Below are 17,342 nucleotides of genomic sequence, written 5' to 3' on the forward strand. Positions count from 1 at the left end.
GACAGGAGAAGAAAGTATACAGAATGTGGAAGAGGGGACAGGCTACTTGGGAGAATTATAGGAATGCAGTCAGACTATGTAGAGATGAGGCTAAGGCCCATTTGGAATTGAGTCTTGCAAGGGACATTAAGGACAACAGGAATGTCTTCTTCAAATACATCAGCAGCAAGAGGAGGACTAGGGAAAATGTGGGCCAACTACTGAATGGGGCGGGGGCCCTGGTGACAAGGGATACGGAGAAGGCAGAATTACTGAATGCCTTCTTTGCTTCAGTCTTCACTGCTAAGGGCAGCCCTCATGAATCCTGCAGCCTGGATGTGAGGGAGAAAGTCTGGAGAAAGGAAGACTCTCCTTTGGTTGAGGAGGATAGGATTAGAGACCTTCTGGGCAAGCTCGATATCCACAAATCCATGGGCCCGGATGGGATGCACCCATGGGTACGGAGGGAGTTGGCGGATGTTGTTGCCAGGCTGCTCTCCATGATCTCTGAAAGGTCATGGAGAACTGGAGAGGTGCCTGAGGACTGGAAGAAAGCCAGTGTCACTCCAGTCTTCAAGAAGGGCAAGAAGGAGGACCCAGGCAACTATAGGCCGATCAGCCTTACCTCCATCCCTGGAAAAGTGATGGAACAGCTCATTCTGGATGTCATCTCCAAGCACATGGAGGAAAAGAAGGTGACCAGGTGTAGTCAGCATGGATTCACCAAGGGGAAATCCTGCTTAACCAATCTGATAGCCTTCTCTGATGGAATGACTGGCTGGGCAGATGAGGGGGGAGCAGCGGACATTGTGTACCTTGACTTCAGCAAGGTTTTTGACACTGTCTCCCATAACATCCTCCTGGATAAGCTCAGAAGTGTGGGTTAGAGGAGTGGACAGTGAGGTGGATTGAGAACTGGCTGAAAGGCAGAGCTCAGAGTGTCGTCATCAGTGGCGTGGAGTCCAGGTGGAGGCCAGCAGCAAGTGGAGTTCCCCAGGGCTCAGTCCTGGGTCCCATGCTGTTCAACTTCTTCATCAACGACCTGGATGAGGGGACAGAGTGCCTTCCCAGCAAGCTTGCTGAGGATACAAAACCAGGAAGAGTGGCAGATACAGCTGAGGGCTGCGTTAGGAAGAGTGTTGCCAGCAGGTTGAGGGAGGTGATCTACTCAGCTATGGGGAGGCCTCATCTTGAGTACTGTGTCCAGTTCTGGGCTCCCCAGTACAAGAGAGACGTGGAGCTACTGGACAGAGACCAGCGCAGGGCTACAAAGATGATCAGAGGGCTGGAGCATCTGCCCTATGAGGAACGGCTGCGAGAGCTGGGCCTCTTCAGCCTGGGGAAGAGAAGACGGGGGGATCTTATCAATGCCTATAAGTACCTGAAGGGAGGGTGTCAAGGGGCTGGGACTGGACTCTCTTCAGTTGTCCCATGTGACGGAACAAGAGGCAACACACAGAAACCGAAGCACAGGAAATTGCACCTGACCGTGAGGGGGAATTTCTTTACTGTGAGAGTGACAGAGCACTGGAACAGGTTGCCCAGAGAGGTTGTGGAGTCTCCTTCTCTGGAAATCTTCAAAGCCCACCTGGATGCAACCCTGTCTAACATGCTCTAGATGACCCTGGTTGAGCAGGGAGGTTGGTCTAGATGATCTCCAGAGGTCCCTTCCAACCTTACTGATTCTATGATTCTATGAAATGGCTGGTGACCATACATGTCACCCATGCTGGTGAAGGTGGTGCCGATGTAGGTCTTGCAAGGCTGGGTTTCCTCCCATTTCAAAAAACAGGATTCCAAGAAGAACTCCAATGACAACTTTTACCTCTATATTAGAGAGGAGGATGCATTCTTCCATGCACATGGTGGCATTTTCCATCTGTAAGGAAATGACAGTTTCTTTGGCTCAGTTGGGTAGGGTATCTCATTCCAATGCCCTGGTCGGTACAACTTATCCAAGCCCATCCCCCAAGCAGGCAGGTGAGACTAACAGTGATGTTTTTACCATTGGGTGATTTGGCACAAATTACATCTCCTGTAATCCTGCAAATTTGAATCAGCCTCTCCTCTTCCTCTAAGGGGTCAGAGGAAAAAGCTCTCTCAATCGGATGTCCCCAATGGGAGAAACAACCGTTGCAGGTGCACACTGCTTTCCACAGATGTGCGTACCATCCTGTGTCCTAAGTTGGTATCATCATTTCAGGCACATCAGGCCTTAAACTGGGCTTTCAATAATCCATTAGCACATTCAACCATACCGTTCACTTGCTACATTTCCTATCACCCTTTCCATTTCTGGGGGTTGCTGAAACAGTACCTTGGTCCCAGTTTCACGTCCCTGTAACCATGCACAAATACTACAACCTGCTGCTACATCCCTGCTCTGCTGTACCTTCACAGGCCACCCTCACAGGTGAGCTCTATCATAAAGGTCTTCAGGAACAGAGGGCCTCATTTTCACATGAAGCTGTGTTAGCAGGTTACATATTACCTGTATGTCAGCCTACATTCCTGCATCTGGCAACAGACTCCTTATCTTGGCTGACTGGTTTGTGGTGGTATTGAAACTAGCTGCAGGGGAGGAGGGGGGTGGCGGGGAGCGTTTACATGGCCACAGCTAAACTCCAATCTTTTTCTTGGGTGAATTCCCATAAATGCTCCCACAGTTTCTTCCTGCACAGCTCAGTTTCTGCATGTCCTTATGCACTAAAATTTCATCAGGGTCTGGGGGCATTGGCTGCCAGGGAAGCTGAGGGATCTGCAGGTCCCACGGCTGGCCACGCTATGGGAATTTCTGACAGTGTGTTGGGGCAGGCCACATCCAATGGGCTAGATATAATACCCACTGTGTACAGTGGGCTGCATGGTTATACCTTGAGTAGAATTCCCCACAAGAAGGTAAAGCTGGTCTGGATTGTAATATCTGCGTCATCTCCAGTGATGGACTCTGCATCCAATACTGCTTGATAAACTGTGAGTAACCCCATTTTTCAGGGAATGAGCACCAGTTTGTGGCCCCCCCACACACTGAGGACCCAAAGGTAATGGGAACAAGGGGTCTGCCCTCCTGGGGCCTTTGCCACAGTCTCGATTAACATCCTGCATTGCTAATCCCAATACATAACTTGTAAGGCTGAGATGCAAACCATGGAGCGATAGCTTGATATTGCTGAACTGGGTGAATCAAGACTCTAAGGGTTTCTTCATACTCTTGTCCCCATCTCCATTAATTTCTTTAATAAATTATACAATGATCTGGCAATTGAATGAAAATTTGGAATATGGAATATGCTTTCACCAAAAACCCAATGTCCCTAACACTTGCTTTAGTTCTTTGGCATGGCAGGCGAATGGGATATTTTCTAACTGGGTAAGGACATCTGGAGGAACCATCCTTTGGACAACCCTCCAGATCACCCTCCCCCAGCATTAGACTTCTTTACCTGGACCTTGTCACTTCTCAGGGGGAGTATCCCCCCCCCCCCCAGAGAACCAGGCCAGTGTAGTCCAACTCCTTGGGGCCTAGAGGGACCATCCCACTGTGATTCAGGGCACCCCATCCCACCATGGACCAGCAATATACTGGGCTCAGTACTGTGCTGGGGCTCAGTATTGTGCCAGAGCTCAGCATCATGCTAGAGCTCAACATTGTGTCAGGGCTCAGCATTGTGCTAGAGCTCAGCAATGTGCTGGGGCTCAGCATCATGCTGGGGCTCAGCATGATGCTAGAGCTCAAGATTGTGTCAGGGCTTAGCATCGTGCCAGGCCTCAGCATCCTGCCAGGCCTCAGCATTGTGTCAGGGTCAGTGTTGTGCCAGGGATCAGCAACATTCAGGGGCTCAACATCATGCCAGAGCTCAACATAGTGTGGGGACTTAACATCGTGCTGGGTCTCAGCAGTGTGCTGGGGCTCAGAATCATGCCGGGGCTCAGCACCATGCTGGGGCTCAGCATCATGCCAGGGCTCAGCAGTATGCTGGGGCTCAGCAGTGAGCCAGGGCAGAGCTTGCAATCCTACAGCTGACGCCACTGGCCGTGCAGGCTGGCTGGAGGCTCTGCAGCAGCGTGGCACCGCGGGCACGGGGCTCTGCAGCAGGGCGCTTCCCATGCAGGTGGCGAGGACGGGGGCCCTGCGATCACAGCCGGCAGCGTCTGCGGCCAAGGCAGTGGTGCTCGCCCGGGGCTGCTGCCGGGACCGGCCAGCACCTGGCCCTGCCACACGCGTGCGTCAGCACCGGGCACTGCTCGCGAGGCAGCAGCGGGCGGCAGAGGGGCTGTGGGGCACGGGTACTTTCAGAATACTTTATTTTGTACATACAGTGTGTTAGCACATGGCAGCGGCCCCGCGCGGCCCTGCCGTGGGGCAGTGGCACGCACGGCGCCCAGGCTGGGCTCGAAGCTGGGGAGCGGGGCCATGGGGCCGCGCAAGCAAGGCGGCGTGAGCTGTGCCGGCAGCGGGACCCTCCAGGTGGCCGGGTCATGGGGTGCCGGTGCCCCACTCCATGCGCCTGCCCCATGGCCCAGGCAGGGCATTGGGCCCCCATGAGTGCCCAGCACCCCACAGCACTGCCACTCCCTGCACGGAGGTCTCTGCTGCAGCAGAAGCCAGAAAGTGGGGCCGCCCGACACCGCCGTGAGGCAGAGCACCGAGCATGTCCCCAGGCCCCGCAGCACCCCATAGCACCCGGGCCAGACCCGTCCTTGCCGCAGCTCTGGGCTCGGCCACCCCCACGGCAGGGGTGAAGTGCAGTGAAGGGCCAGGCAGGGGGCAGCGCTATGGGGCACACCCCACAGCGGCCCCACGGCGGGCAGGGGGCGAGGGGCGGGCAGGCAGAGCCCCTGAGTCTGGCACCCATCCTACCCGGGCTGCTGTGCCCCATGGCAGGCAGAGCCCCCCCAAGTCTGGTGCTCGTCCATCCTGGGTTGCTGTGCCCCACGGCGCAGGGCACCTGCCAGCCCAGGAGCAGTGATGGCAGGACACCGGAGCTGCCAGCCCAGAGAGCTGCGACTGTGGGACGCTGGAGCTGCTAGGACACCGGAGCTGCCAGGACACCGGAGCTGCCAGCCCGGGAGCTGTGACCATGGGACGCCAGAGCAGCCAGGACGCCGGAGCTGCTGGCCTGGGAGCCGTGACCATGGGACGCCGGAGCTGCCAGCCCGGAGAGACGTGACCATAGGATGCCGGAGCTGCCAGCCCAGATCCGCAGCCCCACAGTGCGTGGCACCAGAGCCGAGGTCACCCGGGCCCATCCAGCACAGGGGCACCGGGGCCGCCCCGCGCACGGCCCAGGCCCTGCAGCTACTGCAGGTAGCGATAGGCCTTGAAACAGTGATTGCCGGAGTCGGCCACCACCACGTGTCCATCCGAGGTGAGCGCCAGGCCCTGCGGCCCATACAGTGGGTCGGCGGCCGTGTTGATGTAGGAGAGGAAGGAGCCCGAGCTGTCGAAGACCTGCAGAGAGAGGGACTGAGAGAGCTGCTGTCCCCCTTGCCACTGCTGCCCTGGGCACACAGACCCTGGCCTGTCCTGGCTGTCCCCATGGGTGCACGGACCCTGTCCAGGCCCCCATCCCCAGTGGGTGCACAGATCCCATCTTGGCACTCCCCTCGGGCACACAGATCCTTGTCCCTGTCCTGACCATCCCCAGGGTGCATGGACTCTGTCCCATCCTGGCTGTGCCCATGGGTGCACAGACCTCACCCTGGCCGCTCCGTGAGCATGCAGATCTCATCCCTGCCCTGGTCACTCCCAGGGCACATGGACGGACCCTGTCCCTGTCCAGGCCACCACATTGATGCACAGACCCCGTCCTGGCTGTCTGCATGGGTGCACGGACCCTGTCCCTGCCCTGGTCATCCCCAGGGTGCATGGATGCTTTCCCTGTCCTGGCCCTCCCCACAGACACCATCCCCATCCTGGCCATCCCCATTGGCACATGGACTCTGTCACCATCCTCAGCTCCACATGGGTGCACAGATCTCATCCTGGGTATCCCCATGGGGGCACGGACTGTATCCCTGCCCCAGTCACCTTCAGAGTGCATGGACCCAATTCCCATCCTGGTGATCCCCACAGATCCCACCCTCATCCCTGCCCCGGCCGTCCTCACAGGGGCATGGACCCTGTGAATGCCCCAGCTGTTTCCATGGGTGCATGGACTCCCATCCTGGCCCCTGTGGCTGCCCCCATGGGCACAGGGACCAGAGCAATTGCTGGTGCCACAAATCCCTGTCCCTGCCCAGAACCAGTACCGTGCACTGGCTGTCTGCAGGACTGGCTGCCGGATGGGGCAGGGATGGGGATGGCGCTGGCCCCAGGCAGCCCCATGTGGCAGAACACCCTGGGGGCTCAGGGAGCGCATCAGGGCAGCCGGTGGGGCTGCCCTCAAGTTGCAATGATTGATGCACAATAACAGGAGAGCAAGGGCCCCTGCTCGTACCTGAATTCGGCTGTTGCCCCAGTCAGCCACGATAATGTTGCCATTAGCATCCACGGCCACCCCAGTGGGAGCATTGAACTGCCCATTCCCCTCACCGTGCGACCCAAACTTGAAGAGGAACTCGCCGTCCGCGTTGTACACCTGCAGGAGGGAGCAGTCAGTGTGGTGCAGGGCAGCACATCATGGCACAAGGCAGCATGGCATGGCACGGCACAGCGCAGTGGAGGGCAGCACAGCACAGGACAGCATGGCACAGCATGGCATGACATGGCCCAGCATAGCACAGCATGGCACAAGGCAGCATGGCACGGTGCAGGGCAGTATGGTAAAGCATGGCACAGCACGGCACAGCACAGCACAGGGCAGCATGGCATGGAGCAGGGCCATGAGGGGGAATTTCTTTACTGTGAGAGTGACAGAGCACTGGAACAGGTTGCCCAGAGAGGTTGTGGAGTCTCCTTCTCTGGAAATCTTCAAAGCCCACCTGGATGCAACCCTGTCTAACATGCTCTAGATGACCCTGGTTGAGCAGGGAGGTTGGACTAGATGATCTCCAGAGGTCCCTTCGAACCTTACTGATTCTATGATTCTAGGGCAGCATGGCACCACATGGCACGGCACCACGTGGCATGGCACAGCATGGCACGAGGCAGCACAGCACAGAGCAGGACAGCACAGGGCAGCACGGCACTGCATGCCACAGTACTGCATGGCATGGTGTGCCACAGCACAGCACGACGCGGCATGGTGTGGCACACTACAGCACAGCACGGGGCATGGCAGCATGGCACTGCATGCCACAGCCCTGCACAGCACGGCATGCCACACTGCAGCATGATGCAGCATGGTGCAGCACACCACAGCACAGGGCAGGGCAGGGCAGCACGGCACTGCATGCCACAGCAGTGCATGGCACGGAGCAATGCAGTGCAGCACAGAGCAACTCCCAGGGAGATGCGCAGGGCTGGGGTGCACTGGGGATCCCAGCACAGTGGGACGCCCATGGGCCCCTGGCCATGGGATGCCAGGAATGGGGATGCCGCCGCCACGCTCACCTTCACGGAGTGGTTGTGGAAGTCGGTCACCACGATCTCATTCTTGTTGTTGACTGCCACAAAATGGGGCCCTGGGGAAGAGAGGTGCTTAGCCAGGGATGGGGACAGTCCTGGTGTCCTGTGCTGGGGTGAGTAGTGCCACTGGACAGTCCCGACTCCCATGCATTAGTGTGGGTTAGTGTCACACCAGCAGCCGGTGAGCCCAGGCGTGAGGGCATTAGTGCACACAGCACCCACCTGTCCCCGGAGCGGAGCCGAGGTCAATGCATCGGCTGGGGGCTGCAGAGGGCTGGCCCGCACCGGGCAAACGGTCCTGCGCCAGGCAGACTGTCACGCACCGAATGCATGGTCATGCACTGGGCAGACGGTCTTGCACTGGGCAGACGGTCTTGCACTGGGCAGATAGTCATGCACTGGATGCATGGTCATGCACCAGACAGACTGCTGTGCACCAGGCAGGTGGTCCCACACTGGGCAGGCAGTCCTTCACCGAGTAAATACTCCTGCACCAGGCTGGGGAAGCAGTGTGATCCTCAAGCCCAAGCCCTCATGCCGAACCCCACCCCAGGTGTCCTGACGCGGTGTGGTGCTCCAGCCGGCAATAGCAAGGTGCGCGGTACTCACCCGGCCCCGGCCCCGGCGCAGCGGGAAGCCAAAGGCATGCAGTAAGGAAGAGGGGACTTGCCAGTCGGTGTATTACCATCGAGTGTACCTGCAAACTGCCGCTCAGCCGTGCCACGGCTCCCAAACTTGGTGACGAGCTTGCCATTAGACTGGAAGATGAAGACGCAGCAGGCTTTGTTGTCCACCACGATGATGTGACCATTGCGGTCCACAGCTACGCCCTTGGGGCCCATCAGCCTCCCAGCCCCAATCTTGGTCTGCAGCCAGGAGAAGGAGGTCACGTAGTGCCCAGAGCCTCCGCCACCCCTGCCATGTCTCTCACTCACCTTGAACTTGCCCTCGGGGGAGAAGATGCTGACCCAGCGGTTGTCATAGTCTGCGATGATGATGTCTCCGTTCATGTCCACGGTGACACCCGTCGGCCGCTGGAGCTGGCCGGGGGAGCGGCCCCGCACACCAAACCGCAGCCGAAACTGGCCCTCATTGGAAAACACCTGGAGGTCCCAGCAGGGCTTGGGTGAACGGGGCTGGACCCAGCCCAGCCAGCAGGAGCTGGCAGCGGGCAGGGGTGAGCAGAAGTGGGGGCAAAACCCGGCCCGCAGGGCCAGGCGCAGCACCCACTGGCTCCTACCTGCACACACTGGTTATTGCTGTCGGCCACCACGATGCGGCCTGTGCTGGAGGTGGAGATGCCCTGCAGGTTGGTGAACTCCCCCTTTTCCCGACCACGGCTTCCTGTGGGTAGACACAGGTGAGAGGCCAGGTCCCATGGGGCTCACCACGCCGTGGCCCCCCACCCCACATCTGTCCCTGCTGGCTCACCCACACGGAAGATGAGCTCATCTTCGATGGGGTTCTCCTTCTTCTTGCCGCTGCTGTACATGCTGGACGGGCGCCGCACAGCCTTCTGCCGGATGTGCCCGCTGCTGGGCGACTTCACACGGCGCTTGACATCATCAGGGGACGGAGGCACGTCAGAGGCTTTGACAGCACGGACACGGAAGGGACTGCCGCGGATGGGCTGCCCGTAGAGCAGGATGGAGAGCAGGAAGTCACCCTCAGTGCGTGGTGTGTACAGCAGCTCGTAGGTGCCGTTCTTGTTATCAAGCACCTCGGACTCGGCAGCACTGCCATCCGGCGCCGTCACCTGGAAGCGCAGGCTGGCACTGCCGCTGCGCACCAGCTCCCCGTCCTTGTCCTTGGTGGTGACACTGAGCGAGGAGGGCTGCCCCACTACGGCATGCCGCAGCCCCTCGCCCGTGGCCACCGTCTTGTGTGCTGTGGCGCTGGTGGTGATGAGCACGCCCAGGTTCAGGATGGACTTGCGAACGCCATCAGTCTCCACCACATAGTCAAGCTGGTCATTCTCGTGCGGGTGCTCGGGGAACTCCTGGCTGGCCAGCTCGCTCAGCCGCTCGCTCATCTGCTTCTTCACTAGCAGCACCTCCGTCTCTGTGCCATGGTGCAGCGCCTGTTCCGTGAAGGTGCAGCTGCTGAGGATGTTCTCCTGGCCCTGGCGCAGGGCATCCAGCTGTGCCTGCAGCACCTGCCGAGATGAGAGAGGATCACTGCCAGCACCCACTGGAATGGGGCATCCACAGCACCTGCCAGGCTGGAGCACCCACAGCGCCTATCAAAATGGGGCAGAAGCACCCACAGCACCTGCCGGGATGGGGCACCCACAGCACCTGCCAGGATGGGACACCTTCTGCACCCACAGCACCTGTCAGGATGGGGTAGGGGCACCCACAGTGGGGCAGGCTGGGTTCCCTCTTCCTCTCAGCCCAGTGGTGTCCGATGCTGCCCTGCTCCGGACCTGCTGCGGGTGTCTGGCAGCACAGTGCCTGTGGGCACAGTGCCCAGGCAGTGCTGCAGCGCAGCTCGGCCCCGTGCATGGGAGTGTCGCTGCGCCGGCCTCGCCAGGACACGCTGTTTACACAGTCCAGGACACGTTTGCCTTTTTTGGGAAGAACTGGGCACTGCCGACTTCACTCGCCAGGGCTCAACCCAGCCCCCATCTTGCTGTGCACAGGCGCCGTGGGGAGGACGAGGCAATCCCCACGTGTGGGGCTGGGGTCGAGGCACACTACCTTCTGCTTAGCCCCACAGGTTGCCTCCAGGTCCCGCACCAGCAAGCCCTTCCGCTGCTGCAGAGCCTTCTCCAGCTCCTCGAAGGTGCTGCTGATCTCAGACACGGCTTCATTCTTGCGGTCCACCAGCTGCTTGCTGATCTCCGTCACCAGCCCAATGGCTGCCGCCAGCTGCGGGAGCCTGCGGGGCAGGTGGTCAGCACAGGCAGCACCCACGGCCCACGGCTGCCCCGCCGGCGGGCAGGTCCCCAAGCCAGCTGCCAGCTCCTCCTGGCCCCACGCCAGCGCCGCCTCGCTGCCGGTACCTGCTCTTGATGGCATCAAGCTGCTGCTGCAGGGCCGCCTTGTGCTGCTCCACCACATCACGCAGCGGCACCGTCACGTGCTCCCGGTGCTCCCCCTCCGTGCACTCGTGGCACATGGCCGTCTCGCACGACTCGCAGTAAAACTCCATCACCTGCAGCGCGGGTGCTCAGATGGGCCCCGGCCCCGGCACAGCCCAGCCCACCCCGACTCCCACCGCCGCCCCACGTGCCTGGGACCCACCTTGCCCTCGTGATTGGGGCAGGAGAGGGGCTGGCCAGTGACAGCACTGACGGGGTCCAGCCCCGGACCAGGGTGGAGGCCGGCGCTCTCGGGGTCCCGCTGCAGCACCTCCATGAGGTTGGTGATGAAGAAGTTGTTCTGCAGGGCCGCGACACCCTTCTCAGGCAGGATGGAGGTCTGGCGGCACACGGGGCAGGACAGGGTCAGGCTCTGGGGCGGGATATAGTTCTGGAGACACCTGGGGCAGAACGGGCACAACGAGAGGATCAGGACTCGCTACGGTGCGGGACACGGGCAGGCTGGCATGCAGTGGGACCGGGGCATCGGGGATGGGGACGGAGCAGTGAGGGGAGGGGCAGACAGCACCAGCAGGATGGCAGGACAGACAGACAGATAGGGGGGCCGCACCATGGTGCTTCGGGGTGCATGGGCCAGGGACAGGGGGATGGAGCTGCATGAGCAGATGGGGACAGCAGGACAGACAGACAGGGAGCAGCATCGTGATGCCATCAGCCTCCAAAGTGGGACTGGACCAAGGGGGTGGGATGAAGGGTGGTGCTGGGCGTAGAGGGTCCATTGTGAGGAGGGGGGGCAGGTTAGGGGGCGAAGCCTGCAAGGAGGGAGCTGCTGTGGGGCAGAGGCCCTGGGGGGACAGAGAGAGCAAAAGTCAGTACAGTAGTGCGGCCCCAACCACAGACACAGCCCTCACCCTACATCTGTCACACATGCAGCCCCTAGCTCCACACATGCTTTACACCTGGCCCTATACACAGCCCCTAAGGCACTGCAGCCCCCAGCCCCACAAGCGTCACCTGCAGCACCGCAGCCCCTGGCCCCACACACCCCCACAGATGGCCCCCAGGGCACTGCAGCCCCCAGTCCCACATGCAGCCCCGTACTTGGCCCAAGGGAACTGTAGCCCCCAGCTGTACATGTGGCCCCACACACAGTTTCCAGGCACCACAGCCCCGAGGGCACCACAGCCCCCCTGCTCATCTCTCTCAGAGGCGGTGCGGGGGGGGGGGGCAGTGGAAGTGCATGGGGGGATGCAGCAGGGCCAGTGGCGATGCAGCAGGGTGCAGTGGGGCCCTGGCTCACATCTCAGAGCGTGTTGGGAATGCAGTACAGCCCCAGATCATCTCACTCAGAGAGTGGGGTGTGGAGGAGGATGTGGGGGAGATGCAGTGGGGCTCCAGCTAACCAATTGCAGAAGGTGTGCAGGAGGATGAATTGGGGAATACAGGAAGGCACTGGCTCCCCTCTCACAGGAGGTGTTGGTTCTGGGGGCCATGGTGAATGCAGTGTGGCATCAGATGTGTGCTGGTGGATGCAGTGTGGCACAGCATGGATGCAGTGTGGATGCAGTGGGGCACAACAGATGTGCAGGTGGGTACAAGGCAGCACAGCATAGATGCAGTATGGATGCCATGGGGTACAATGTGGATGCAGTGGAGTGCAGCAGCCACAGCAGCCCCAGGTCACCTCCTGCAGGTTTCTAGAGAGGGGATGCAGTGAGTCCCAGTGTGGGTGCAGTGGGGATACAACAGGGTACCATAGGGTCCTTGGGGGCTCACCTCCCATAGAAGGTGTGCAATAGGGCGGTGCAGTATAGTGCGGTGTAGATGCAAGGGGCACATCAGGGATGCTGTGGGGCACAGAAGGGATGCAGTGTGTGTGCAGTGGGGTGCTGTGAGGATGCAGTGGGGTGCTGTGAGGATGCAGTGAGGCACTGCATGTCCTGGGATCACCTCTTGCAGAAGATGTGTAGTGAGGGAGGTGCAGTGGGGCACAGTGGGGATGCAGCTGGGATGTAGTGCAGCACTGTGGGCCCTAGTCTCACCTCTCATAGAAGATGTGCAGTGGGGGAGGTGCAGCAGACATGCAGTGGGGCACAGTGAGGGTGCAGAGGGGATGCAGTGAGGTGCAGTGGGAGGATGCAGTGAGGCACAGCAAGCCCCAGTCTCACCTCTCACAGGAGGTGTGCAGTGGGAGGGTCCAGCACGGATGCAGTGGGGATGCAGTGCAGTGCAGTGGGGCACCGTGGGCCCCAGTCTCACCTCTTGCAGAAAGTGCACAGTGGGGGAGATGTAACAGGAATAGAGTGGGGCGCAGTGGGGATGCAGTGCGATGCAGTGGGGATGCAGTGGGGCGTCGTGGACCCCGGTCTCACCTCTCGCAGAAGGTGTGCAGGCAGGGCAGCACCTTGGGGTTGCGGTAGCGGTCGAGGCAGATGCTGCACACCAGGAACTGCTTGTCAATCTGCCGCACCACGGGGCTGGTGCTGGGCTCCCGCTTCGCCATGGTGGCGCCCCCACGGCCCCACGGTGCTCAGCCTGCCAGGGCAGAACATGGTCAGGCCCACACCACCCCACAGCCCACAGACCCAGAGCTCTCAGCCTGGCGGGGGACACAGTCAGCCCCAAACCACCCCCAAGGCCCATGGCGCTCAGCCTGCTCGGGGTAGGGGACATGGCTGGACCCACACCACCCCATGCCACTCAGCCTGGGGGAGAGACATGGTCAGACCCACACTGCCCCATGGTGCTCAGCCTGGGGAGGCAGGGACAAGATCAGACCCACACTGCCCCACACCCCCACAGGGGTCTGGGCAGCCTGGGTCAGCTCCCGGCCCCACATCCTCAGTGTTAAATGCCCCATGCCTGCCCCACATGCTGGGCACACAGGATCCTGCTCAGCCCACAAAGCCCCACAGCACTCGCAGTCCCCACAGCAGCATCTGGCCCCACACGCTCTGGGGTTGGCCAGGGCGGGGAGGTCCCCAGCCCCCTCCAGCCGCATACACAGTCCCTAGGTGCCCATGGTGAGCCCCATGCCTGCCCCATGCCTGCCAAGCTCTGCGCCTGCCTGCTCCACACCAGCCCCACACCAGCTCCTTGCTGCCAAGCCCTGCACCCGCCTGCCCCACTCTTGCCCCACACCAGCCCCACACCTGCCCTGTGCTGCCAAGCACTGCACCTGCCTGCCCTACATTTGCCCCACGCTGCCAAGATCTGCACCCCACACACCTCTGCAGCCCTGGCTGAGCCCAATTCCGCAGCCTCTGGGCGCTGCAGCACCCCAGTCTCAGACACCAGCACTGGGACAGCACCAGGGGCGCTCCCCACGCCAAACACCCCCTGCACATAGCACCCCTGCCTGCCCCATAGCAACACCAGCATCCCCCCACCTGCCCCATGGCACCCCCCCATCTGTCCCACAGCATCTCCAACAACCCTCACCTGCCCCATGGCACCCTATGCCTGCCCCACGGCACCATCAGCAACTCCTTGCCTGTTCCACAGCACCACCGGCAACCCCTGCCTGCCCCACAGTACCCTCCTGCCTGCCTCACAGCACCACCAGCATCCACCTCATCTGCCTCACAGCACCTCCCTGCTTGCCCCACGGCACAGCCTGCTTGCCCCATGCACTGCCAGCACCTCCCTGCCTGCCCTATGGCACTGCCAGCTTCCACCTCATCTGCCCCACAGCATCCCTCTGCCTGCCTCACAGCACTGCCAGCATCAACCTCATAGCACCCACTGCCTTCCCTAAGGCATCCCTTGCACCCACCCACCCTGCCCCACAGCATCCCCAGCACCCCCTGCCTACCTCACAGCACTTCCAGCATCCCCCTGCCTGCCCCACAGCACCTTCTGCATCCACCTCACCTGCCCCATGGCACCCCAGCACCCATTCACACTGCTCCACAGCATCCCCAGCACCTACTCTGCCTGCCCCACAACATCCCTGGCACCCACCACATCTGCCCAAAGCACCCCACTGCCCACCCACCCTCACCCCAGTGCACTCCAGTATGACTTGGCCATGAACACACCCCACTGCACCAGCCTGCCCCAGCCCACATCCAGCCCTTCTGTGCACCCCAGAAAGCAGCAGTGCCCCCTGATCCCCTGCCCCATGGGGTGCAGCACCATCTGGCCTGCTCCATGGCACTGCCAGGGTGAACAGGCACCATACATTGGCCCCATGGCACGCTGCACCCGCCCCACAGCTCACTGCAATCACGATACACTGCATCCACCCTAAAGCTCACTGCAATCACGATACACTGCAGCCGCCCCACAGCTCACTGCAGCCGCCCCGCAGTGCCCTGCATTCACCCTGCTCACGATTCACTGCCCCCTCCCCCCCGCCGAGCGCGCTGCACCCCTCCGCACTGCAGCCCCCCACGCCGCCGCCCCCGCGCGCCCCGGCCCGGCCCCGCTCACGGCGCTGCGGCGGCCCCGCGGCTGCAGGCCCCGGCCCGGCCCGGCCCCGCCCCGACGGCCATTGTGCGGGGCCGCCGGGACCGCGACGTCACCGCCCCGCCCCGCCCGGCACCGGGACCGGCACCGGGACCCGGCGGCACCGCATCCCGGGGGCACCGGCACGGGGGGACACCGGGACCGGGGGAGGGGCACCGGGACCCCGGCGGCACCAGCACCAGACAGCATCGGGACCCGGCTGCACCAGGACCGAGGGGGGGCACCGGGCCCCACGCGCGGCAGTGGAGGCATCGGCTCCCACCGCGGCTCACAGTGCTGCTGCCCCACCCGTGCCCCAGGGGCCGCAGCAGTGCGGAGGCCCAGTGCCCAGCGCTCCTCCGGTCCCAGCGAGCGGGGCTGCACCCGCCCCATGGCCTGGGCCAGAGCCGAAGCTGACCCTCGTCTTCCCTCCCAATCCCGTGCCAGCCTGTTCCTGCCCCCCATTCCCATCCATACCAGCCTGTTCCTGCCTCCCATCCCGTCCATACAAGCCTGGTCCTGACCCCCATCCCCATTCATACCAGCATGCTCCTGCCCCCTATCCCCACGCATACCAGTATGCTCCTGGCCTCCATCGCCATCCATACCAGCCTGCTCCTGCCTCCCATTCCCGTCCATACTAGCCTGCTCCTGTCCCTCATCCCCATCCATACCAGCCTGCTCCTGTCCCCCATCCCCATCCATACTAGCTTGCTCCTGTCCTCCATCCGAGAGACACTCGTGCTGTGTCCCCAACCCACCTCTTCCCCAGGGCTCAGCCCCGCTGTCACCTTCAGTCCACCCGGCCCAGCACGGCACGGCTCACTCACCCGCAAGGCAGCCTCGCACCAGCCGGTTCGGTTCAGCCGCCGCCGCGGGCAGCCGGTGCCGGCGGGGCGGGAGCGCGCATCGCCGCCGCGGCTCGGCCCGGCTAGGCTCGGCCCAGCCTGGCCCGACTCGGCCCGGCCCGGCCCGACCTGGCTCGGCTCGGCTCGGCCCGGCCCGGTTCGGCTAGACTCGGCTAGGCTCGACCAGACTCGGCTCGGCCCGGCCCGGATCGGAGGGGCTCGGCCCGGATCGGCGCGGCAGGGACTGCGCCAGGGCTGGGCTCCGACCGCAGCCGCATCTGCCAGACCGGCCCGCACCACCGGCTGCGGGGGGCGGCGGCCGCTCGCTCTTTAGCCCGGGCCCGCTCGGGACCCCTTGGCGGCCCCCAGGATCCCCCCGCGGCTCCGCATTTCCCGACGTGTTCCCAGTCCCGCGGGACCGCGGGGGGGGGGGGAGGGTCCCGTGCGGGCGAAGGGGAGAAGGAGAGCAGGACCCACCCACCCCCACCGGTAGGAATGGTCGGGTCCGGGCTGTGGCTCTGCAGTGGGGGGGGGCTCCGGGCGCGCCCCCTGCATCCCTGGGGTACCCGGCTGTCGCCACGGCAACCGCATCCACGCCGGTACCCCCACTTCAAAGCGGAGGGCACCCTGGCCTTGCGCTGTGCACCCCAGGAGGAAAAAGCTGCCCCCCCCCATCACACCCCACTGTAGCATAGGCCCGGAGCCCTGGGCGCATCCAGGTGGGGTGCACCTCCCCACCACACCGCGAGTGGGGAGTGTGCTACCCCTTGCTCACACCCTTAAGTGTTCCCCCAGTGCACCCCACACTTGTGGCCACATGCCTGCCCCATTGCATGTATATGAGATGCACACCACTGGGTGCAAGCACTGCACTTGCGTATCCACTCACCCCACGCCACTGTGTGTGTGTGTGTGTGTGTGTGTGTGTGTGTGTGCGCTCGTGCGTGTGTGTGTGCATCAGTGTGCACCTGTAGGTGTGCACACTGCGGATGTGTGCAGGTGGGAACAGCAGCATAAGTGGATATGTGCACATGCTCTCCACACCTGTGTGAAAGTCTGTGGACACGTGACACAGTTGTGTGCATACACTCCCAACCTGTGCAGGTCTGTGTGTGTGCATGCTGCATGCCTGTGCACGTGCACTCCCACCTGCACAGGTGTGTCTGTGCATGTGCATGCTGCACCCCGTGCATGTGCACTCCCACCTGCACAGGTGTGTCTGTGCATGTACATATGCACCTCCACCCACAGAGGTGTGTCTGTCTCCACCTGTGTTTCTGAGTGCTCAGCATCTGTGTGCACTCCTGCACAGGTTTACAGAAGCAAGCCCATGCTCATCTCTGAGTGTGTGCATGTGTGTGCCCACACGCAAGTGCAGTGACACCCTCTCCCCTGCTGCCCCCCACCTCTCCACTGGCTCATCCTTAGGGCCTTGAGGGAGTGCACAGTGCCCCCAAAGAGCCTTGGGGTGGGCATGTGCGTGCCAGGCCTCTTGGTGATGCTGCACCCTTGT

The 17,342-nt window shown here is 62.0% G+C and overlaps 1 protein-coding gene across 3 annotated transcripts; it reads right to left on the bottom strand.

Annotated features, from left to right (window-relative positions):
* Positions 1–4,267: 4,267 nt before the first annotated feature.
* Positions 4,268–16,103, bottom strand: TRIM3 (tripartite motif containing 3). 3 transcript variants are annotated; one of them, XM_062567568.1, is made up of 12 exons: positions 15,812–16,103; positions 12,905–13,067; positions 10,735–10,972; positions 10,494–10,645; positions 10,189–10,369; positions 8,921–9,644; positions 8,730–8,833; positions 8,425–8,592; positions 8,175–8,247; positions 7,475–7,545; positions 6,420–6,560; positions 4,268–5,431 (listed from the first exon to the last, which is right to left on the bottom strand). In XM_062567568.1, the coding sequence occupies exons 2-12, from the start codon at positions 13,033–13,035 to the stop codon at positions 5,279–5,281; spliced, it is 2,136 nt and encodes a 711-aa protein (XP_062423552.1). In that variant the 5' UTR covers positions 13,036–13,067; positions 15,812–16,103; the 3' UTR covers positions 4,268–5,278. The 3 variants fall into 3 exon arrangements, with proteins under 3 accessions (XP_062423552.1, XP_062423551.1, XP_062423550.1); XM_062567567.1 differs by having other exon boundaries at positions 8,187–8,355; XM_062567566.1 differs by having other exon boundaries at positions 8,175–8,355.
* Positions 16,104–17,342: the final 1,239 nt, after the last annotated feature.

Source organism: Rhea pennata, chromosome 1 (assembly GCF_028389875.1).
Source record: "Rhea pennata isolate bPtePen1 chromosome 1, bPtePen1.pri, whole genome shotgun sequence".
NCBI lineage: Eukaryota > Metazoa > Chordata > Aves > Rheiformes > Rheidae > Rhea > Rhea pennata.

Bases quoted from the DNA above. Each gene is read 5' to 3' on its own strand.
- TRIM3 (XM_062567566.1), bottom strand. From the start codon at position 13,035: ATGGCGAAGCGGGAGCCCAGCACCAGCCCCGTGGTGCGGCAGATTGAC. The intron at 8,593-8,729 runs GTAGGAGCCAGT...TGGGACCTCCAG, and splicing joins GCAATAACCAGTGTGTGCAG to GTGTTTTCCAATGAGGGCCA. The intron at 5,432-6,419 runs GTACGAGCAGGG...CTCTCTCTGCAG, and splicing joins GGGGCAACAGCCGAATTCAG to GTCTTCGACAGCTCGGGCTC.